At 45.1% G+C, this 24,064-nt stretch overlaps 1 protein-coding gene across 1 annotated transcript in view; it reads right to left on the reverse strand.

Moving 5' to 3' along the window:
• CNIH3 (cornichon family AMPA receptor auxiliary protein 3) overlaps window positions 1–24,064 on the reverse strand; it is a 206,115-nt gene that overhangs the window by 40,263 nt on the left and 141,788 nt on the right. The window contains exons 4-6 of the mRNA XM_040351380.1: window positions 15,147–15,259; window positions 12,361–12,504; window positions 5,449–5,531 (exon numbers count right to left, since the gene is read on the reverse strand). Of these exons, the coding sequence (XP_040207314.1) occupies window positions 5,492–5,531; window positions 12,361–12,504; window positions 15,147–15,259 (297 nt within the window). The 3' untranslated portion in view covers window positions 5,449–5,491. The remainder of the gene's footprint in view (window positions 1–5,448; window positions 5,532–12,360; window positions 12,505–15,146; window positions 15,260–24,064) is intronic.

Raw genomic sequence — 24,064 nt, forward strand, 5'->3', positions numbered from 1 at the left:
GGGATGGAGACCGGGAGAGAAGACAGCACATTGCATAGTAAGACCTACCCTGAAAATAAGCCCTACTGTGTCTTTTGTTGCCAAAATTAATATAAGACCCGGGCTTATTTTCAGGGTATAGATAAAAAAAAAGGTATAGATAATTTATACATAGTTACCATGGTCCAGTTTGAACCAATGTAGCTATGCATGTGTATCATACCTGGCCAATGCCCCTGGAAGTTGAAAATCACTGTAGTAGACACCGCTACTTCAGTAATCTCCATTTGCTCCATTTGGGTTCTGTGCCAATCGGCCAGTGTAAAAATGTATAAACTATCAATACATGGATTTCTTCTTAACCACTTCAATACAGGGAACTTTTACCCGCTTCCTGCCCAGACCAATTTTCAGCTTTCAGTGCTCTCGCACTTTGAATGCCAATTACTCAGTCATGCAATGCTTTACCCAAACAACATTTTTATAATTTTTTTCACACAATAGAGCTTTCTTTTGGTGGTATTTAATCACCTTTTATTTTTTGTAACATAAGTGAAAAAAGAGCGAAAAAAAAAACAAACACTTTTTTTAGTTTCTATGATAAAATTTTACGAATAAGTCATTTTTGTTCATAGACTTGGGCCAAAATTTATACAGGGAGTGCAGAATTATTAGGCAAGTTGTATTTTTGAGGATTCATTTTATTATTGAACAACAACCATGTTCTCAATGAACCCAAAAAACTAATTAATATCAAAGCTGAATATTTTTGGAAGTAGTTTTTAGTTTGTTTTTAGTTTTAGCTATTTTAGGGGATATCTGTGTGTGCAGGTGACTATTACTGTGCATAATTTTTAGGCAACTTAACAAAAAAAAAATATATACCCATTTCAATTATTTATTTTTAGCAGTGAAACCAATATAACATCTCAACATTCACAAATATACATTTCTGACATTCAAAAACAAAACAAAAACAAATCAGTGACCAATATAGTCACCTTTCTTTGCAAGGACACTCAAAAGCCTGCCATCCATGGATTCTGTCAGTGTTTTGATCTGTACACCATCAACATTGCGTGCAGCAGCAACCACAGCCTCCCAGACACTGTTCAGAGAGGTGTACTGTTTTCCCTCCTTGTAAATCTCACATTTGATGATGGACCACAGGTTCTCAATGGGGTTCAGATCAGGTGAACAAGGAGGCCATGTCATTAGTTTTTCTTCTTTTATACCCTTTCTTGCCAGCCACGCTGTGGAGTACTTGGACGCGTGTGATGGAGCATTGTCCTGCATGAAAATCATGTTTTTCTTGAAGGATGCAGACTTCTTCCTGTACCACTGCTTGAAGAAGGTGTCTTCCAGAAACTGGCAGTAGGACTGGGAGTTGAGCTTGACTCCATCCTCAACCCGAAAAGGCCCCACAAGCTCATCTTTGATGATACCAGCCCAAACCAGTACTCCACCTCCACCTTGCTGGCGTCTGAGTCGGACTGGAGCTCTCTGCCCTTTACCAATCCAGCCACGGGCCCATCCATCTGGCCCATCAAGACTCACTCTCATTTCATCAGTCAATAAACCTTAGAAAAATCAGTCTTGAGATATTTCTTGGCCCAGTCTTGACGTTTCAGCTTGTGTGTCTTGTTCAGTGGTGGTCGTCTTTCAGCCTTTCTTACCTTGGCCATGTCTCTGAGTATTGCGCACCTTGTGCTTTTGGGCACTCCAGTGATGTTGCAGCCCTGAAATATGGCCAAACTGGTGGCAAGTGGCATCTTGGCAGCTGCACGCTTGACTTTTCTCAGTTCATGGGCAGTTATTTTGTGCCTTGGTTTTTCCACACGCTTCTTGCGACCCTGTTGACTATTTTGAATGAAACGCTTGATTGTTTGATGATCACGCTTCAGAAGCTTTGCAATTTTAAGAGTGCTGCATCCCTCTGCAAGATATCTCACTATTTCTGACTTTTCTGAGCCTGTCAAGTCCTTCTTTTGACCCATTTTGCCAAAGGAAAGGAAGTTGACTAATAATTATGCACACTTGATATAGGGTGTTGATGTCATTAGACCACACCCCTTCTCATTACAGAGATGCACATCACCTAATATGCTTAATTGGTAGTAGGCTTTCGAGCCTATACAGCTTGGAGTAAGACAACATAAAGAGGATGATGTGGTCAAAATACTCATTTGCCTAATAATTCTGCACTCCCTGTACTGCTACATATCTTTGGTAAACATAATCCAAATACGTGTATATTATTTGGTCTGTGTTAAGGTTTTAGGCTGGGTTCACACTGATACTACAGGACAGTCATATGACTTTCATCCTACTTTGCTCTGCCACATCAGCCCTACATCGGTCCTACATTGTTCCTACATCCATCCGACTTTCATGAACAGGATATTACTTTGATCCAACTTTGTGATAGTCTGACTTGTTCTTTGACCAATCAAAACAATCCCAGTGTGAGATAAATTCCTTTTACTGCTGCTGTAATCACATGTCGGATGTCAAAAGTCAGATGGTTAGTACAAGGATCCTACTTTGATCCGACTTCAATGATATTCAATGGGATGAAATAGGATCAATGTAGGACCAAAGTAGTACAGGGAGCATTTTCAAAGTCGGACCAACTTGTGTCGGACCAGTTAAGACGGCTCTCATAGGGAAACATTGATTTTCACACGTCATGCTACATGAGCTCCCAGTGTCGGAGCGTTTGTCGGACCAGTGTGAACACGGCCATAGGGCCAGATTCACATAGGTTAGCGGATCTTTAGATCCTTGTAACCTTTCTGATTTAAGATCCGCCGCCGCAGGTTTTTGAGGCAAGTGGGTAATTCACAAAGCACTTACCTCAAAACTTGCGGCGGCATATCGTAAATCCCCCGGCGGAATTCAAATTCCGCTGCTAGGGGGAGTGTACTATTCAAATCAGGCGCGTTCCCGCGCCGATTGAACAGCGCATGCGCCGTCTGGAAATTTTCCCAGCGTGCATTGCGCTAAATGACGTCACAAGGACATCATTGGTTTCGTCGGGAAGGTAAATGGCGTCCAGCCCCATTCACGGACGAGTTACGCAAACGACGTAAAATTTTTAAATCGCAATGTGGGAATGACAGCCATACTTAACATTGGCTGCGCCTCATAGACCCAGGGGTAACTATCCGCTGGAAAAAGCCGAACGCAAACGGCGTAAAAAAAAAGCACCGGGCGGTCGTTCTTTTCTGAATCGGCGTATCTCCTCATTTGCATATTCGTCGCGTAAATAAACCGAAACGCCACTTAGCGGCCGGCCTGGAATTGCAGCCTAAGATCCGACGGTGTCGGATCTTAGGCATATCTATGCGTAACTGATTCTATGAATCAGTCGCATAGATACGACCGCCGTAAATCAGAGATACGACGGTGTATCAGGAGATACACCGTCGTATCTCTTTGTGAATCTGGCCCATAGAGTCTACAAGCTATGGTGCAAATCTTTGAAAACTGATCACACCTGATTGCATTTCTTGAGGCCCTCAAATGTCAGGAAAGTACAAATACACCCAAAATTACCACTTTTTGAAAAGTAGACATTCCAAGGTATTTAGAGGTATTTATTAAGAGGCATGGGGAGTTTTTTGAAGTTGTAATTTTTTCCTACAATTGTTGGGAAAAATTAAGATTTTTTTTTTTAAACAAATTTTTTATTTATCACACACAGCATATGCATACTTCCAATTACACCCCAAAATACATTCTTCTATTCCTCCCATATATGGAGATACCACAGGTGTAAGACTTTTTTACAGCCTGGCCACATAGAGAGGTCCAACATGCAGGGAGCACTGTCAGGCATGGTAGAAGCATAAATTACACATTTCGTTTCCTGACACCATATCATACTTTTGAAAGTCCTGGAGCACCAGGACAGTGGAATTACCGACAGGCTGACAGGTACTCGGATGCTGGTGACGGGTACTCAGATGGGATGTGACAGTACTCTGATGGGCCGTGACAGATACTCTGATGGGCTGTGACAGGTACTCTGATGGGCTGTGACAGGTACTCTGATGGGCTGTGACAGGTACTCTGATGGGCGGTCTGAAGGACCATTGTCATCGGTTAACCGATGAAGCTGACTGATGGTCCGTCGCGCCTACACACCATCGGTTAAAAAAACGATCGTGTCAGAACGCGGTGACGTAAAAACACAACGACGTGCTGAAAAAAAACAAAGTTCAATGCTTCCAAGCATGCGTCGACTTGATTCTGAGAATGCGTGGATTTTTAACCGATGGTTGTGCCTTCTAACGATCGGTTTTGACCTATCGTTTAGGAATCCACCGGTTAAATTTAAAGCAAGTTGGCTTTTTTTTAACCGATGGTTAAATAACCTATGGGGCCCACACACGATCGGTTTTGACCGGTGAAAACGGTCCATCAGACCGTTGTCCGTTAACCTATGTGTGTATGAGGCCTTATGCTGGTGACTCTGGGGCTGGTGACGGGTACTCGGATGGGCTGAGATATGTACTCTGATGCTGGTGACAGGTACTTTGGGGCTGGTGGCATGTAGTGTACTCTGATGGGCTATGACAGATACTCTGATGGGCTGTGACATGTAGTCTGATGGGCTGTGACAGGTACTCTGGGGCTGGTGACAGGTACTCTGGGGCTGGTGACAGGTACTCTGGGGCTGGTGATGGGTACTCTGGGGCTGGTGATGGGTACTCTGGGGCTGGTGATGGGTACTCTGGGGCTGGTGATGGGTACTCTGGGGCTGGTGACGGGTACTCTGGGGCTGGTGACGGGTACTCTGGGGCTGGTGACAGGTACTCTGGGGCTGGTGACAGGTACTCTGGGGCTGGTGACGGGTACTCTGAAGCTGGTGACGGGTACTCTGATGCTGTTGACAGGTACTCTGATGCTGGTGACAGGTACTCTTATGCTGGTGATGGGTACTTTTGGGCTGGTGATGGGTACTCTGATGCCGGTGACAGGTACTTTGGGGCTGATGACATGTACTCAGATGGGCTGTGATAGGTACTCTGATGGGCTGTAACAGGTACTCTTTATTTGGGGGGGAGATCGGGGACATCACTGCACTTTTTCTTCCAGGTCTTCTCACACACCAAGGAGGAGAACCCGGAAACAGCGCTACAGAGGTTTGTTGACATTTGTAACCGGCTGTGATTGGCTGTGATTAGCTCTTTACCCTGATCGGGAATGGGCTGTGTCTGAGAGACATGCTTCATCCGCGATCGCCGCTCTGTGGTATTACACTTGGGGGCTAAGAACAAAAACGCAAACTACTCACCGGGGGGGAAAACCTCTGGGGGAGTCAATGATGGTGAAAGATCTGGGGGTCGTAGTGGGAGATAGACTAAGCAATAGCATGCGGTGTCAAGCTGCAGCTACCAAAGCCGGCAGAATATTAGCATGCATAAAAAAGGGCATATACTACGAGATAAAACCATAACCTACCACTTCTTAAAACATTGGTTATACCACATCTGGAGTATTCCGTTCAGTTCTGGTCACCAGTCTTCAGAAGGTATGTACTGCAGCTGGAGAGAGTTCAAAGAAGGGCAACAAAATTAATAAGGGGACTGGAGGACCTCAAATACAAGGAGTGACTACAAGCTTGAGAGGAGACATGATAGCGATTTACAATTACCTCAATGGTGAATCCAGCGTAGGAAAAAACAACTTAATCTCAGGGGGTGTAAGAGGACACTGGGGCCACACAATGAGATTGGAGGAGAAGCGGTTTAACCATAAGCAGCGCAGGGTGTTTTCAGTCTCAGGGCGATAAGGATGTGGAACAATCTTTTACAACTGGTGGTGTCAGTGGGGAGTATTGATATTTTTAAAAGACTCTTGGACGTGCATCTTAAAGTGGAGTTCCACCCAAAAATGGAACTTCCACTTTTTGGATTCCTCCCCCTTTCCGGTGTCACATTTGGCACCTTTCAAAGGGGAGGAGGGAGCAGATACCTGTGTAATCCAGGTATTTACTCCCACTTCCGACAATAGATCACCGCAGTATCCACGGTGACCTACGCCACGTCCGACCCCTCCTCTGCCCGCCCCCGCTGTCTTCTGGGAGATGCACAGGTCCCAGAAGACAGCAGGGACCAGTGGGATAGTGCAGTGCGACTCACGCATGCGCAGTAGGGAACCAGGAAGTGAAGCTGCAAGGCTTCACTTCCTGATTCCCTTACCGAAGATGGCGGCGCCTCCACCCGAGGGACAGATTGGCTTTGGGTGCCGACATCGCGGGTGCCCAGGACAAGTAAGTGTTCATATATTAAAAGTCAGCAGCTGCAGTATTTGTAGCTACTGACTTTAAAAAAAATAATCTGCGGAACGCAAATATACAGGGATATGGGAAATGATTATCGACGCTGACTCATATACACCTACACAGGTTTAACTGGATGGACTGTTGTCTTGATTCAACCTTACCTACTATGTAACTATGACTAAAATATGACTAAAACTAAAATGTCATTTTAGTCAAAAGACTATGGGCCGGATTCACAAAGAGTTACGCCGGCGTATCAGTAGATACGCCGACGTAACTCGGAATCTAAGCCCGTCATAAGTTTAAGTGTATTCTCAAACTGAGATACACTTAAACCTAGCTAAGATACGACGGTGTGCGCCGTCATATCTTAGGGTGCAATCTTAGGGTGCAATTTTTCTGCTGGCCGCTAGGTGGCACTTCCGTTGATTTCGGCGTAGAATATGTAAATGACTAGATACGCCGATTCACGAACGTACGCTTGCCCGTCGCAGTAATGATACGCCGTTTCCGTAAGAGATACGCCGCGTAAAGATAAAGCTGCCCCCTAGGTGGCGTAGCCAATGTTAAGTATGGCCGTCGTTCCCACGTCGAAATTTGAAAATTTTACGTCGTTTGAGTAAGTTGTCCGTGAATGAGGCTGGACGTAATTTACGTTCACGTCGAATCCAAAACGTCCTTGCGGCGTACTTTGGAGCAATGCACACTGGGATATGTACACGGACGGCGCATGCGCCATTCGTAAAAAACGTCAATCACGCCGGGTCACCAATAATTTACATAAAACACGCCCCCTCATCCTCATTTGAATTAGGCGCGCTTACGCCGGTCCCATTTACGCTACGCCGCCGTAACTTAGGAGGCAAGTGCTTTGTGAATACAGCACTTGCCTCTCTGACTTACGACGGCGTAGCGTAGATACGCTACGCCACCGTAAAAATGCGCGGATCTACCTGAATCCGGGCCTATGACTAAAGCTAGATCGAAATTTGTCTGCAAAATTAACACTGGTTATATATCACAATGGTTAAATCTGTGTCTGTAGTGAATGTTAATACCTTAAATAATATGTTATTAGATTTTTACTCCAGGAGAATATTGGGCCAGATTCACAGACAATTGCCCAGGCGCAGCGTATCAGAGATACGCTACGCCGCCGTATCTTACCTGGCGGAATTTCAAATCCAGGAAGATTTTGCGCCGTAAGTTACGGCGGCGTAGTGTATTTCTCGGCGCGTATTTCAAATTGGGCGGGTAGGGGGCGTGATTCATTTAAATGAAGCGTGTCCCCACGCCGATTGAACTGCGCATGCTCCGTTTTTAAATTTCCCGCCGTGCTTTGTGCGAAATGACGTCGCACCAACGTCATTTTTTGAACTTCGACGTGAGTTACGTCCTTTCCTATTCACGGACGACTTACGTAAAAAAAAAAAAAAATTAAAGTCGACGCTGGAACGACAGCCATACTTTAACATGGTAAGTCTAGCTATACGCCACGAAATAGCAGCTTTAACTATACGCCGGGAAAAGCCGACTAGCGACGACGTAAGAGAATGCGATGGCCGCGCGTACCTTCATGGATCGCCGGAAAAAGCTAATTAGCATACCCGACGCGGAAAACAACGCGAACTCAAAGTATTGCACCTATGATCCGAAGGCGTACGAAGGCGTACGAAGCCGTACACCTGTCGGATCGAAGTCAGAAGCCGTCGTATCTTGGTTTGAGGATTCAAACTAAAGATACGACGCGGCAAATTTTAAAGTACGCCGGAGTATCAGTAGATACGCCGGCGTACTTCTTCTGTGAATCTGGCCCATAATGTTTTGCAATTCTAGAAAAATGCTTAAATGATGCATTACAATTGAACTAAATCCATTGGCCCAGATTCAAGAAGCTATTGCGCCCGCGCAACCATAGGTTGCGCGGCGCAATAGCTGTTTTGCTCCCGCGTAGCGAATGCCCCTGATTCAGGAACATCGCTACGCGGACTGCAGCCTAGGATATGACAGACATAAGCCTCCTTATGCCTTCATATCTCAGGCTGCATTCTTGCGTTGGCCGCTAGGGGGCGCGGCCATTGTGATCGGCGTATAGTATGCAAATTGCATACTACCACCGATTCACAAAAGTTGCGCGGGCCCTGCGCACGCAAGGTACGGAGTTTCCGTACGGCGACTTTAGCGCAAGGTTGCTCCTGCTGTAGCAGGGGCAGCCAATGCTAAAGTATAGCCGCCCTTCCCGCTCGTGAAATTTAAATTTCACGTCGTTTACGTAAGTGATTCGTGAATGGCGCTGGACGCCATTTACGTTCACTTAGAAGCAAATGACGTCCTTGCGACGTCATTTGCCGCAATGCACGTCGGGAAAGTTTCCCGACGGAGCATGCGCTGTTCGCTCGGCGCGGGAGCGCGCCTAATTTAAATGATTCCCGCCCCCGGCGGGATCATTTACATTAGGCAGCCTTACGCCCGGCTATTTAGCATATCGCCCGCGCAATTTACGGAGCTACTGCTCCGTGAATCGCGGGCATATCAAAATATTTGCGTGGGCGCAGAGCAAAAATCGTTGCCCTTTGCCCACGCAAATATTGCGCGGATCTAGCTGAATCTGGCCCTATGACTAAAACTAAATCCAAATTTGATGTCAAAATGAACACTGATGGCCACCTTCATGTAAGTTTTGAGTTTTGCCATGCAGTACTAGAGAAGGTAAAAGGGTGTAGGGGGGTAACAGAATTGTGGTTACATGGACAGAATCTCAGCTCAAATTAAGCAGACAAAGGTTGGCAAATATCAATCAATGATAGCAGAAAAGCCTAGCATATCACATTAGGGCCATGGCACATGCGCTATCCCTTGCCGATGATGCCTGGCTCATCTGGCCAGCAAAGAGGAGACACCTTGGAAACAAGCGAGTACCTTTCTTCTCTGTGACAGGATTACAAGTGTGACACGACCCTTAAGCTGATTGTTGGCCAACCGAGCGTCTGATTTTTGTCAAAACGGCATGTGCCAGGATCTTGTCTTGCATACTAACAGTACACAATTGTCATGCCACAAACACAAACGTAGTGACATACTATGAGCCTAGCTGCATACAGGACCCCGAAAACCAAGCACCGCCTTCAGGATTTAGGCTTAAACCCCCCCAAATGACCCCATTGTGGAAAGTAGACTCCCCAAGCTATGTTCTGAGAGGCATTTTGAGTCCATGTAATATTTTATATTTTTGCCACAAGTTTCGGGAAAATTTAAATTTTGTTGTCACTAAATGATATATTGCTCAAACATGCCATGGGTATATGTGGAATTACACCCCAAAATACATTCTGCTGCTTTGAGGATACCACATATGTGGGCCTTTTTGGGAGCCTAGCCGTGTACCGGACAGCGAGAACCAATCACTGCCTTGATGTCACTTCCTCACTACCTATTACAGTTTCGGAGCCCCTAAAATGTCAAGATAGCACACCCCCCCCCCCCCCTCTAATGACCCCATTTTGGAAAGCAGACACCCCAAGGTATTTTCTAAGAGGCATGGTGAGTATTTTGCAGGTCTCGTTTAATTTGGAAAATTAAGAAAAATACGGAAAATGTTTTTTTTTTTCTTTTTTCAATTTTCAAAACTTAGTGACAAAAAGCGAGATCTGCAAAATACGCAACATGCCTCTCAGCAAATAGCTTGGGGTGTCTACTTTCCAAAATGGGGTAATTTGGGGGGGTTGTTCTATCTGGGCATTTCATGGCCTCTAAATCCGATAGGTAGTGAAGAAGTGAAATCACCATTGTATTTCCTTAGAAAGCCTGAAGGCGGTGATTGGTTTTCGGGGTCCTGTACACGGCTAGGCTCCCAAAAAGCCTCACACATGTGGTATCCCCGTACTCAGGAGAAACAACAGAATGTATTTTGGGGTTTAATTTCACATATGCCCATGGCATGTTTGAGCAATATATAATTTAGTGACAACTTTCTGGAAAAAAAAATTTTTTGGGAAATTTCCTGAAACTTGTGGCAAAATATAAAATATTCCATGGACTCAACATGCCTCTCAGCAAATATCTTGGGGTATCTAATTTCCAAAATTGTGTCATTTAGGGGGGGTTGTGCTATCTGGGCCTTTCATGGCCTCCGAAACTGTAATAATTAGTGAGGAGTGAAATCAAGAGTTTACGCCCTTAGAAATCATGAAAGGCGGTGATTAGTTTTCGGGGTCCTGTATGCGGCTAGACTGCCAAAAGTCCCACACATGTGATATCCCCATACTCTGAAGAAGCAGCAGAATGTATTTTGGGGTGTCATTTCACATATGCCCATGACATGAGTGAGCAATATATTATTTCAGTGACAACTTTGTGTTTTGCTTTTTTTTTGTAATTTTTCAATAACTTGTGACAAAAAAATAAAAACATTCAATGTGCTCAACATGCCCCTCAGAAAATTCCTTGGGGTGTCTACTTTCCAAAATGGGGTCATTTGGGGGGGGGGTTGAACTGCCTGCCATTTTAGCACCTCAACAAATGAGATAGGCAGTCATAAACTAAATGCTGCGTAAATTCCAGAAAATGTACCCTAGTTTGTAGACGCTATAACTTTTGCGCAAACCAATAAATATACGCTTATTGATTTTTTACCCGAGACATGAGGCTGAATGCAGTTTGGCCTAAATGTATGATTAAAATTGAGTTTATTGTATTTTTTTTAACAAAAAGTTAAAAATATAGGGCCAGATTCAGGTAGAATCGCGGCGGCGTAACGTATCGTAGATACGTTACACCGTCGCAATTTTTCATCGCAAGTGCCTGATTCACAAAGCACTTGTGATGAAAACTACGCCGGCCAGATTCACAAAAGAGATACGACGGCGTATCTCCTGATACGCCGTCGTATCTCTGAGATACGATTGTCGTATCTATGCGCCTGATTCATAGAATCAGTTCCGCATAGATAGCCCTAAGATCCGACAGGTGTAATTGACTTACACCGTCGGATCTTAGGCTGCAATTCTAGGCCGGCCGCTAGGTGGCGATTCCATTGCGGTCGGCGTAGAATATGCAAATGACTAGTTACGCCGATTCACGAACGTCCGCTTTGCCCGTCGCTCTAAATTTACGTCGTTTCCGTAGAGATACGCGGCGTAAAACTAAGGGTGCCCTCTAGGTGGCCTAGCCAATGTTAAGTATGGCCGTCGTTCCTGCGTCGAAATTTCAAATTTCACGTAGTTTGCGTAAGTCATCCGTGAATGGCGCTGGACGCCATTTACGTTAACGTCGAAACCAATGACGTCCTTGCAACGTCATTTAGCACAATGCACGTCGGGAAATTTTAGGGACGGAGCATGCGCAGTACGTTCGGCGCGGGAACGCGCCTAATTTAAATGGTCCCCGCCCCATTTGAATTAGGCGGGCTTGCGCCGAGCGGATTTACGCTACGCCGCCGCAAGTTTACAAGGTAAGTGCTTTGTGGATCAGGCACCTACGCTGTAAACTTGCGGCGGTGTAACGTAAATGGGATACGTTACGCCGCCGCAGCGTAACGCATTTGTATGTGAATCTGGCCCATAAATTTTATTTCAAAATTTTCAGTCTTTTTTCATTTATATCGCAAAAAATAAAAACCGCAGAGGTGATCAAATACCACCAAAAGAAAGCTCTATTTGTGGGGAAAAAAGGACACAAATTTTGTTTGGGTACAGCATCGCATAACTGCGCAATTACCAGTTAAAGTAGCGCAATGCCAAATTGTAAAAAAATGCTCGGGTCATTAAGGGGGGGCAAATCCTTCCGGAGCTGAAGTGGTTAATTATTGATAACATTCCTATAAGAAATACCATTTCAAATTGTAAACTTGTAACTAGTAAACAAGTTAACTGGTTTAACCAATTCTGGTGTACCCACTTCCTTATTATTGTTACTAAAGGGGGAAAATGTATGAACCCAGGGTATCAGAGGTGGCAGAGGACTTACATGGTCAGGGCAACCAGGGGGGTACTGATTTAACCTGTGACCCTTTACGAGGGCAGCGCTACACATATGTTGGCTCAAGGGGCCCTGTAAACACAACAAATAATTACAGACAGGAGAAGACCTACCAGTATAGATAATAGAAGAAGGAGAGTAGGTAAAATGCCAGCTTGCACCAGGCCTCTTTTTGGCAGTAGCTCAGCGTAATGGCATTCATTACTGCAGGTGGGTCATACGCCAACTCTGAGCTGTCGGCTGGGCCATAAAAATACCTATTAGCGGGAAATCGAAAACATATGTTATCGCAATGGACAATTTGCAGCACAAATGTCACATTAGTAATTGGCATCATTGTTGATTTTTTAAGGCTTTTTTGTTGCTTTTTCATATCCTGGCATATGTTATGCTAAAATGAAACCAGTAACATTTTATAACAGGTTTAGTTTCAAGCAGGAAAGTGTTGGTGCAAAAGTAATATCAGGATTGGGATAATGGCTCTTGTATGTTGATGTTTCGGCATTAAACAGAAAATTTTGAGTTTTTACCTATATTTGATTTCTTACTTAAAGGGGTTGTAAATGTACATTTTTTATTTTCAAAATAGGTTCCTTTAAAGGGGTTCCCTAAATAGCTTTCTTTACTGTACCTTAGTGCAGTCCTCCTTCACTTACCACATTCTTTGATTTTGTTTTTAAATGTCCTTATTTCTTCTGAAAAATGCTCACTTCCTGTTCTTCTGTCTGTAACTCAACACTGTAATGCAAGGCTTTCTTCCTTTCTCCTCTTGAGGGGGCGAGCAGGCAAGTCAGGACACTCTCTACTTTGCAGAAAGAGAAAGGAGCTGTGTGTTAGTGGGCATCCTGACACTCCTGCTCACCCCCTCCCCCCTCAAGAGGCTTTCTTCACACCAGGGAGAAAGCCTTGAATTACTGTGTGGAGTTACAGACAGAAGAACAGGAAGTGAGCATTTCTCAGAAGAAATAAGGTCATTTAAAAGCAAAATGGAAGGATGAGGTAAGTAAAGGAGGACTGCACTAAGGAAAAGGAAGCTATTTAGGGAAAACATTTTTTTCCTTTACAACCCCTTCAAGCTAGTGCATTGTTTGTTCACTAAGCTTTTCCTTTGATTTCCCTTCTAAATATTTTTTTTCTTTGTTTTCTTTGTCTGAATTTCTCACTTCCTGTTCCTCCTCAGTAAGCTGTTCTGGCTGACTAACTCCCAGCCAGAACAGCTCAGATGATGGGAGCAAGTTTACTGGGGAGACACATTTAGAAGGGAAATCAAATGGAAAAGCTTAGTGAACCAACAATGCACTAGCTTAAAGGAACCTATTTAGAAAATAAAAAACAAACCTTTACATCCCCTTTAATACTGCCTAGAAATATTTTATACACTGTATGGCCAAACGTATGTCGATACCTGACCTTCATACCTATGCTATATGGTCAAAACGACAACAGACTCCAAGTTAATTAATTAGGTAAATATATAAAAAAAAAATAAAGAAAAAATATATACATATATTTAAAATAGATACAGTATACTGTATAACATTAGCATAGTAACTTATATGTAAAATAAAATTGATTGAAAACTTTCTCTTTACTTATCATAATCACCAAAAAAAAAAAAAAGAAACTTTGAATTTGAAATTCGCAGATTATTTTGTTTTCAGATTTTCTTCACATTCTACTTGCTTAACAGTTAGTTGAAAAGTAAGCCAGAGGTCCAATATAACAGGCTGGGTTAACACCTAAGATGGCCGCAGATTGCATCTTTGCCTGAATTTGGCCCTGAAACTGAGCCAAAGATGCGTTTCTGTGCAAGCAGCTCCGCAATCCTGGCACTGACCTAGATCAAACCTTAATCTAGCTATTTATTTATTTTTGTATTTTTTTTTTTCATTTTTACATACACTTTTTTCTCTCTGCAAGGCTATCAAGAGATAAAATGTATCTCTCCCCCCCATCCACAGAGAGAAAACATGGGGGTGGCGATAAGGTGATCTGGAACTGGGAGACCCCATCCCAGTCATTAGTATGGGACCTGGGAATGCCATTGAGACAACACTAAGGCCCCATACACACGATAGAATCCATCCGCAGATAAATCCCAGCAAATGGGTTTCTGCGGATAGATCCTATGGTGTGTACACGCCAGCGGATCTGTTTCCGCGGAGAAATCTCCTCTGGGATGGATTCCAGCAGATCGGATATTTGCTGACATGCACAACAAATCCATCTGCTGGAATCCATCCCAACGGATGGATCCGCTCGTCTGTACAGACTCACCGGATCCATCCGTCCAAAGGGATTCCCCGCACGCGTCGTAATGATTTGACGCATGCGTGGAATTCCTTATATGACAGCGTCGCGTCGTCGCCGCGTCATAATCGCGGCGACGGCACGACACGTCATCGCCAGAGGATTTCCGCGCGGATTTCAATGCGATGGTGTGTACACTCCATCGCATAGAAATCTGCGGAAATCTTTGAGAGGATTTATCCATGGAAACGGTCCGCTGGACCGTATCCGCGGATAAATTCTCTTGTGTGTATGGGGCCTAAGACAGATTTACATATATATATATCACGGAAAAAAAAGCCCAGTCCAGTGAGGCCACATATACGTGTTATGTCGGCGTGAAGGGGTTAAAGTGAACTTTTCATTTTACTGTAGTTCTGTATTAAGTGGTGATAAAGGGCTAAAACCTCTGTTGAGTTTTTATTGCTGCCCGTGTCCCTGCTGGAGATATTTGACATAATTTCCTGTTTTTGTCAAGCCTGATAAAAAGACAGGGAAACCTTCCGAGTGGAGACACGGACAACAATCCTGACAGTTCTAAGCCTCCATCTTTTTTATGGGTTTGGGTTTTGGTATAACTGTGATATACTGCATAGGAGAGAATTCTTACCGCCACACATGATAGAAAAGCAATGGTGCATTCAACCCAAGTGTTAACCATTCCTCTGCACAAAGAAACATTATACAGAAGAGGCTGTGTATGGAATATTCCGGGAGAACCAGCTAAATACAGAACAGAAGAAAAATGTTAGCAGGCAGGATGTAAAATACAAAGAAGTAATAATGCAAAAGTCAGGAACAATGAAATTGCAGCTTGCACTAAACATGCTCAAAGGACCGGTTTACAGGTGAGTTTTTAGTTCAGTTATCAATATTAGGGTCAGCCACCAAGTCATATTATACTTATCTATCTGTGCTCTGTCCTGGTGGGTCAGGTGCCACACAGACTCTTCTTATTAAATCTACCAGCCATGTTTACTAAGATGTCTGTTCCCTTAAGATATCCCTTACTACACTACTGTGTAGCTCTACTACAGTAATTACTAACAAACTGTATTCTTATAGCAGTTCAGTTGATCATCACAAGAAATTGGAAACAACAACTCATACTTTGCCCATAGTTTAAATAAGGAGTAAATACCATCTAAACATCCTATTAATTCCTTTAAATAGAGGAGCCATATGCGTTCCATCCATTCCATCCAGGAAAGGATAACACTTGGGATACTTGTACATTGGGGGGGAAGGGGGGGGGGCTAACAACCCCCATTCAAAAATATTCAGGCCTATCTAACCAATCACCTCCAATGAAACCATTGATGATGGACTTATCTTCCTTCTATTTTATATTCTATTGTAACCTCCTTTTCTTCTTCTCCCTTAATGACCTTCCAGACCTATACATATTGTAGTAAAAATAGAAAACTGCTCAGCGCTGGAAAATAATAACAATAATAAACAAAATATGCAAGCCAGCAATATGGATAAATTCAAATAAAAATTCCCCAAATAACATAAATAATGAAACAGTGCAGCGCAAACAATAAATTACAACATGAATGAAAAATAAAATTAAAATAAGTCCATGAGTGATCAAAATACGTGAATCAGAAACAATTTGAACAGAAAGTCCATCAGTGATAAGGTGAACGAGAAATCCAAATGTATTTCAATAGCAACGGTGCAGATTCCAAACTAGTGACCAAAGAGAGATCCTCCACCAAAGAAAACGCCCACGGGACGTAACGTACGAGGGGGAGGAGTAACGTGCTGACGTCACCCGCGATCACCGTTCTTTCTATGCTGCACACGTTTGTCATCTCATCTGCCTGTGTACCTGCACTTGGTTGTGAGTGCTCAACCATGTGGGTGGCTTTTACCTTTTTTAATAAATTTACCCCTTGTTGCTACTGAGAGCATTAGATCTCTCCTTTCTTTTATATGTCTGAATCTATGATTGACATCCGGAGCTGTCCATGAGCTGCTGTTTGCCATATATCTGGATCCCTGATTATATATCAATCACGCTGTGTGACTCCTTGAGGGTCGAATAATTGAGGTGAGAGGCCATCTGTTTTCATTGGTGGAGGATCTCTCTTTGAAATACATTTGGATTTCTCGTTCACCTTATCACTGATGGACTTTCTGTTCAAATTTTTTCTGATTCACATATTTTGATCACTCATGGACTTATTTTATTTTTATTTTTCATTCATGTTGTAATTTATTGTTTGCGCTGCACTGTTTCACTATTTATACATATAGTAGATCCAGGGAGCCACACACAACCAGTTACAGAGATAATTCCTCACACTGCCGTACACTGATCAAAATTACTGGATATGGGGATATTTAGCTGGTCCAGATGGTAGGTTTCCTGTGTGTTCTGCTTTTCGTTTTTACTTGCTCTTTAAATTTACTGAGCGCTTCAAGGCTGGAAAGTCGACACATGTATGGTCAGCCTATTTGTTAGATGAAAAACCTAAATGTGGGAGAAGACACACAAATCTCCCCTCAGGACTGGAGCAGAATTGGGAAGGGATGGAGGGATGGTATCGGAGTGAATATATTTAGGACATGTAGCTACCCTACCCTAGGCTGGCAAAATTTTGTTTTTGGCTCTGCTGTACCCAGTAATTTATTTTCCAGGTCTGGTGAGGTCTTCCTAAGCATGGTAGTTGATTGCTCTTGCCTGCCTCTGGAATAGGGTGACCACGTGTCCCGGTTTGCCCGGGATCGTCCCGTAATATACACTTTTGTCCCGTGTCCCGGGAGCCTTCAAACCGGGACAATGGAGAGTCCCGGAATCAACTGCCTGCCACACTCACTGCCGCTGCTGCAGCTGTAATTAAATGATTCTAAATCACTGGTTGCTAGGGAAGCCCCGCTTGGCTTGTAGCAACCAGTGACGTCACCGCAGTGTCCCGCTCTCTCTGCGGCTCCGACTCCACCCCCACCTCCTCCTCCTCCAGCGGCCAGCCGCGGTTCTTGCTGCAGAGAGAGCAGCAGCGTAACAGGCAGTGAGTCACTCACCGTTAGCGGCACAGACCAAGACCTCCTCCTCCTCCCCTCCAGGCATCGGTTGCACAGCTGGACTCGATCCGCCGCCCGTCCTGAGTCCCGACCTCCCGCGAGTCCCGACTTCCGCTGCGCCGCGGCGCCGGCCATCCTTGGAGCAGGGGCAGAAAAGGTAGGTGCAGGGGAGGGGGGGGGGTTGACCATGCAATGGGGGGAGATATTATACAGTCCAGATTACAATTTGCAGGGGCAGCAGAGGTGACAGTGAGAGAGGGGGGGGGGGGGTTGGTTGCATGGTGCACCCCCCTTTCTCTGTCACCTTTGCTGCCCCTGCAAATTGTAATCTGGACTGTATAATCTCTCTCTACCCAGTCCCTCTGTCACCCAGTCCCTCTGTCACCCAGTCACTCTGTCACCCAGTCACTCTGTCACCCAGTCACTCTGTCACCCTGTCCCTCTGTCACCCAGTCACTCTGTCAGTGTCACCCAGTCACTCTGTCACCCAGTCCCTCTGTCACCCAGTCACTCTGTCAGTGTCACCCAGCCACTCTGTCACCCTGTCCCTCTGTCACCCAGCCCTCTGTCACCCAGTCACTCTGTCACCCAGTCACTCTGTCACCCTGTCCCTCTGTCACCCAGCCCTCTGTCACCCAGTCACTCTGTCACCCAGTCACTCTGTCACCCTGTCCCTCTGTCACCCAGTCCCTCTGTCACCCAGTCCCTCTGTCACCCAGTCACTCTGTCACCCAGTCACTCTGTCACCCAGTCACTCTGTCACCCTGTCCCTCTGTCACCCAGTCACTCTGTCACCCTGTCCCTCTGTCACCCAGTCCCTCTGTCACCCAGTCACTCTGTCACCCTGTCCCTCTGTCACCCAGTCCCTCTGTCACCCAGTCACTCTGTCACCCAGTCACTCTGTCACCCAGTCACTCTGTCACCCTGTCCCTCTGTCACCCAGTCACTCTGTCACCCTGTCCCTCTGTCACCCAGTCCCTCTGTCACCCAGTCACTCTGTCACTCTGTCACCCAGTCACTCTGTCACCCTGTCCCTCTGTCACCCAGTCCCTCTGTCACCCAGCTCTCCGTCACCCAGCTCTCCGTCACCCAGCTCTCCGTCACCCAGCTCTCCGTCACCCAGCTCTCCGTCACCCAGCTCCTCTGTCACCCAGTCCCTCTGTCACCCAGTCCCTCTGTCACCCAGTCCCTCTGTCACCCTGTCCCTCTGTCACCCAGCTCTCCGTCACCCAGTCCCTCTGTCACCCAGTCCCTCTGTCACTCTGTCACCCAGTCCCTCTGTCACCCAGCTCTCCGTCACCCAGCTCTCCGTCACCCAGCTCTCCGTCACCCAGCTCTCCGTCACCCAGCTCTCCGTCACCCAGCTCTCCGTCACCCAGCTCTCCGTCACCCAGCCCCTCTGTCACCCAGTCCCTCTGTCACCCAGTCACTCTGTCACCCAGTCCCTCTGTCACCCAGTCCCTCTGTCACTCTGTCACCCAGTCCCTCTGTCACCCAGTCCCTCTGTCACCCTGTCCCTCTGTCACCCAGCTCTCCGTCACCCAGTCCCTCTGTCACCCAGCTCTCCGTCACCCAGCTCCTCTGTCACCCAGCTCCTCTGTCACCCAGTCCCTCTGTCACCCAGCTCCTCTGTCACCCAGCTCTCCGTCACCCAGTCCCTCTGTCACCCTGTCCCTCTGTCACCCAGCTCTCCGTCACCCAGTCCTCTGTCACCCAGCTCCTCTGTCACCCAGTCACTCTGTCACCCAGCTCTCTGTCACCCAGTCCCTCTGTCACCCAGTCACTCTGTCACCCAGTCACTCTGTCACCCAGTCACTCTGTCACCCAGTCCCTCTGTCACCCTGTCCTCCGTCACCCAGCTCTCCGTCACCCAGCTCTCCGTCACCCAGCTCTCCGTCACCCAGCTCCTCTGTCACCCAGTCCCTCTGTCACCCAATCCCTCTGTCACCCAGCTCTCCGTCACCCAGCTCTCCGTCACCCAGCTCTCCGTCACCCAGCTCCTCTGTCACCCAGCTCCTCTGTCACCCAGCCCCTCTGTCACCCAGTCCCTCTGTCACCCAGTCACTCTGTCACCCAGTCACTCTGTCACCCAGTCCCTCTGTCACCCAGTCCCTCTGTCACTCTGTCACCCAGTCACTCTGTCACCCAGTCACTCTGTCACCCAGTCACTCTGTCACCCTGTCACTCTGTCACTCTGTCACCCAGTCACTCTGTCACTCTGTCACCCAGTCACTCTGTCACCCAGTCCCTCTGTCACCCTGTCCCTCTGTCACCCAGCTCTCCGTCACCCAGCTCTCCGTCACCCAGCTCTCCGTCACCCAGTCCCTCTGTCACCCAGTCCCTCTGTCACCCAGTCCCTCTGTCACCCTGTCCCTCTGTCACCCAGCCCTCTGTCACCCAGCCCTCTGTCACCCAGTCCCCTGTCACCCAGTCCCCTGTCACGGGCCCGCTGATTTCATGATACGCCCCTGCCCCCAAAACTGGCAAAAAAATATGTAAAAAAACGTATTTTTTTTGGGGGGGGGGGGGGGTGTCCCTGAATGGCAGTTTGGAAATGTGGTCACCCTACTCTGGAAGAAGCTTCCACCATTTGAGTAGGAAGGTTAGCCACCGGGTGATGAATATTTATCTGGCCTCAGCCAATCCCTGAGAGATAGGCCCAGAAAGTCTGGCTAGTGAGACAATAATTGTTAGGGAGCTGTCTCTGGACATTGCGAGAAGGATCTTTTGCCTAGAGCTCTAGGTGTACCTATTCTTTGAAGGTTAGATGTCAGAGGTTGCTACAAGGACTGTGACTGCTCTTATAGTGTCCCAGACTAGTTGTCTGTCCCCTCTTTTTCCAGGCTGCTACTGAAGGACTTTGCCTGAGAATCTGTCCTCTAAAGCCCGCGTGTGTTTTGGAGTGTCCTGCACCCTCATCGCTCTACCCACCTGTGTTCAAGTACTACAATAAATCTTCAAAAAAACACTCCTAAACCGTGCCTGTGATTGTTGGTGTGCTCTGGAACTGGCATATACTGTAAATGAAGAAATACAGTATAGGAAGCCATGAGCTGCCTTAGTCCACTAAGCTCCATTCTAAACCATTACTTTTAGGTGGAATGATCCTCTAAAATAATTATGCTCAAAAATACCTTTTCTTTTTCTATATTTTATTGTATCATGCAAATAACAAAGAAACAATTCGGTAAAGGAAAATGGTGGGTTCATCAAGTCACTCTAGGAGTACAGAAAATGTCTAGATTAAAATTGTATGTGTTCACTTAATTCCCATAAATTGTATCACATGTTTTGTGCAGATCCAAAAGATGAACTAATTTGTGATGTATCATTACCTGCCCATTCATGTATGACATATAAGACAAATTCTATATAGACAAATTAGATATAAGACAGTGGCCTATAAGTCATGCGGATGACTGGAGGGATATATGAAATATTTAATAGTTTTCCCCTGCATTAGAAAACAGTCTTCTGATCAGATAAAAAAATATCAGTGGTATGAACACCCGCCAATGGGTGACCTTTACTTGTGCATGTTTTCTGGATGTTTAAGTAATTAGCTTTATAAGTCTCTCTGACCTTCAAAAACTAGAGCTACAGGTTTCCGCTGCCGGGCAGCCTACACTAAAGGCTAATGTACTTGTAACTAGCAAGTGCATAGAGTCTTTTGTATACACATTTAGGGCATGATACAATTATGATCCCCCCGGGTGGTCACATTATTCATTTTCCAGAATCTTAAACAAGAAGTTGCTCATTGGAGATGACAAAAAATTGAACATTGCTATTTAATAAAGACAAATTTTCAGGGCCATAGTAGGCCTAAATCTAATGATGACTGGTCATGGTTCTTTCCTTGAAATCAAACAAGTACTCTTAGGGCCCTTTCACACCTGTGGACCGTATGTCCGTTTTTCACCCATCTGTTTTCGGATGAAATACGGACATACATGTATCCCTATGGGATTGCGGATCTGCTGACATCCGATCTCATCAGTCCTCGCTATGGTCCGTTTCTGCAAACAGAGGAAAATCCTATTTTTCCATCCGTCATCGGATCAGATGAACGAAGACAGACGGTCTGTGATCATTCGATCCCCCCATAGACATACCTCCCAACATTTTGAGATGGGAATAAGAGACACCTGTCAGCAAACATATGCAGGCATAGGACACACCCCTTCCCACGCCCCCTTAAAGGAGAATTTTACCAAAAGAATTCATTGGTTAAACCCACAAGTGCTTTTTTTACCACTACTATTCCTTTATATTGGCTATTGGAATTTACAAATGCAGAAATGTAGAAATTAGATGAAAGGTTTAGGGCTGGAAAACACTTTTCATAGATAAAAAGTGCATTTTATATACAACTATATAGATCAGACCAAAATAAGGAGAATGAGGAACAGAGGGACATTGCTCCAAATCAGGCACAGTCCCTCAAAATCAGGGACAGTTGGAAGCTATGCCATAGAGGAGAGCAGAGATCTGACATGGCGGGCCCTGCACGTCATCTGCCGGCTTAGCGGGTATCAACGGAGCGATCCCCGCTGAGCAAGCGGATAGTTAAACACGGATCATCACGGGACTTGCACGTCTGAAAGGGCTCTAAACCCTTTTGCTGTCAGAGCTTTTTTTTTCTGAGCATGTGATTAAAGTAGCCATAGAATAGAAAATGGTAGTTGCAGTTTGTTATGTTGCATTAAATTAGTACAACTTTTTATCAAATCTTGTTTTATTATTATTCCACAATATTTTATTTGTAGAAAAAAAGTGTAGGTTTACAACATTGTTGAACAAAATGTTGGAAAAAACATTGGCAGTTACAATCAATAGTCAAGCAGTTGTGGTCTGAACAAACAAGAGTATATAGCTATACCGAAAAACAAATATTAATTAAGACATAAGGTTTGGTTATGTTGAATCTGTTAAAGTTTGGTACAAACTATAATAGCAAGCCTTCTGTCTAGTGATAAATTAGTTTGGGATGTGTACTGTGTATAAAATTTGGTATTTAAGAGTTGGTATAATAAATGGTCATTTGGTGTGATATAGTCACAAAATATTCCAACTGCACACCTTCCAGGAAAATGGCCAATAAGTAAAAGGGTGCTGAAACGATCTCCAGCTGGGAACCGGAAAGCAAATCATGTACACATATTCGCCAGCACACCAAGGATCATTGAAAAAACGTCCAAAAATTTAATGCATAATAGCGATCCAAAAAGCAACGTTTCGAGGTCACGCAGGACCTCTTCGTCTGCCTGACGAAGAGGTCCTGCGTGACCTCGAAACGTTGCTTTTTGGATCGCTATTATGCATTAAATTTTTGGACGTTTTTTCAATGATCCTTGGTGTGCTGGCGAATATGTGTACATGATTTGGTGTGATATTTCGCCAATATAACATATGACCAGATTTGGTCGATTTTCAGTGCTCTATAGCCTCGTACACAAGATCAGTCCATCCGATGAGAACGGTCTGATGGACCGTTGTCATCGGTTAACCGATGAAGCTGACTGATGGTGCGTCGCGTCCACACACCATCGGTTAAATAACCGATCGTGTCAGAACGCGGTGACGTAAACCACAACGACGTGCTGAAAAAAAGTTCAATGCTTCCAAGCATGCGTCGACTTGATTTTGAGCATGCGTGGTGAAATTTAAAGCAAGTTGGCTTTTTTTTAACCGATGGTTAAATAACCTATGGGGCCCACACACGATCGGTTTTGACCGATGAAAACGGACCATCAGACCACTGTCCTCTGGTTAACCTATCGCGTGTACGAGGCCTAAGTGTTTCTCAACCTTTTTTCAGTCAAGGCACATTTTAAAAATTATGGACAATCTCAAGGCACCTGTAACCTGGGGGACAGATAGCAGGTACAAAGCTTTTCAGGCACGGATACCAAATCCAGTGAAGTAGTGACAAACAGTGCAGTATTTATTTGTGATATATACAAGTCTATATACAGGTGCTGTATATAGAAAAACAAATAGGAACAAAAATAACCAAACAAAAACCTAGCCGTGTCTCGGCACTAAATATACAATATTTACAGATCTTAAAGGAGTTGTAAAGGAAAAAAATGTTTTGCCTAAAATTTATGTCTGCAAGGTAGACAGACAGAATAGTGTAATGAGTCTGTTAAAAAACAAGTAAATACCTATTAAATTCCTTCATCTATATCACCTCCGGCGTTCTAGTTTCTGTTCTCTCATTCACTTCCTGGTTTGCGGTGCTCGTTCATGTAAGAACTACATTTCCCAGTATGCATTGCGGCACACCCAGTAATTCACACCTCCTTGAAGTCTCTGAGGCCTCGTACACACGACCGAGGAACTCGGCGGGCAAAACACATCGTTTTCCTCGTCAAATTCTTGCTAGGCTTGTCGAGGAACTCGACGAACAAATTTTCTCCATTCCTCGACAGTTTCCTCGTTGAAAAATGTACACACGACTGGTTTCCTCGGCAAAACAAATCTCCCACC

This window comes from Rana temporaria, chromosome 4 (genome assembly GCF_905171775.1).
Source record: "Rana temporaria chromosome 4, aRanTem1.1, whole genome shotgun sequence".
Classification (NCBI taxonomy): Eukaryota; Metazoa; Chordata; class Amphibia; order Anura; family Ranidae; genus Rana; species Rana temporaria.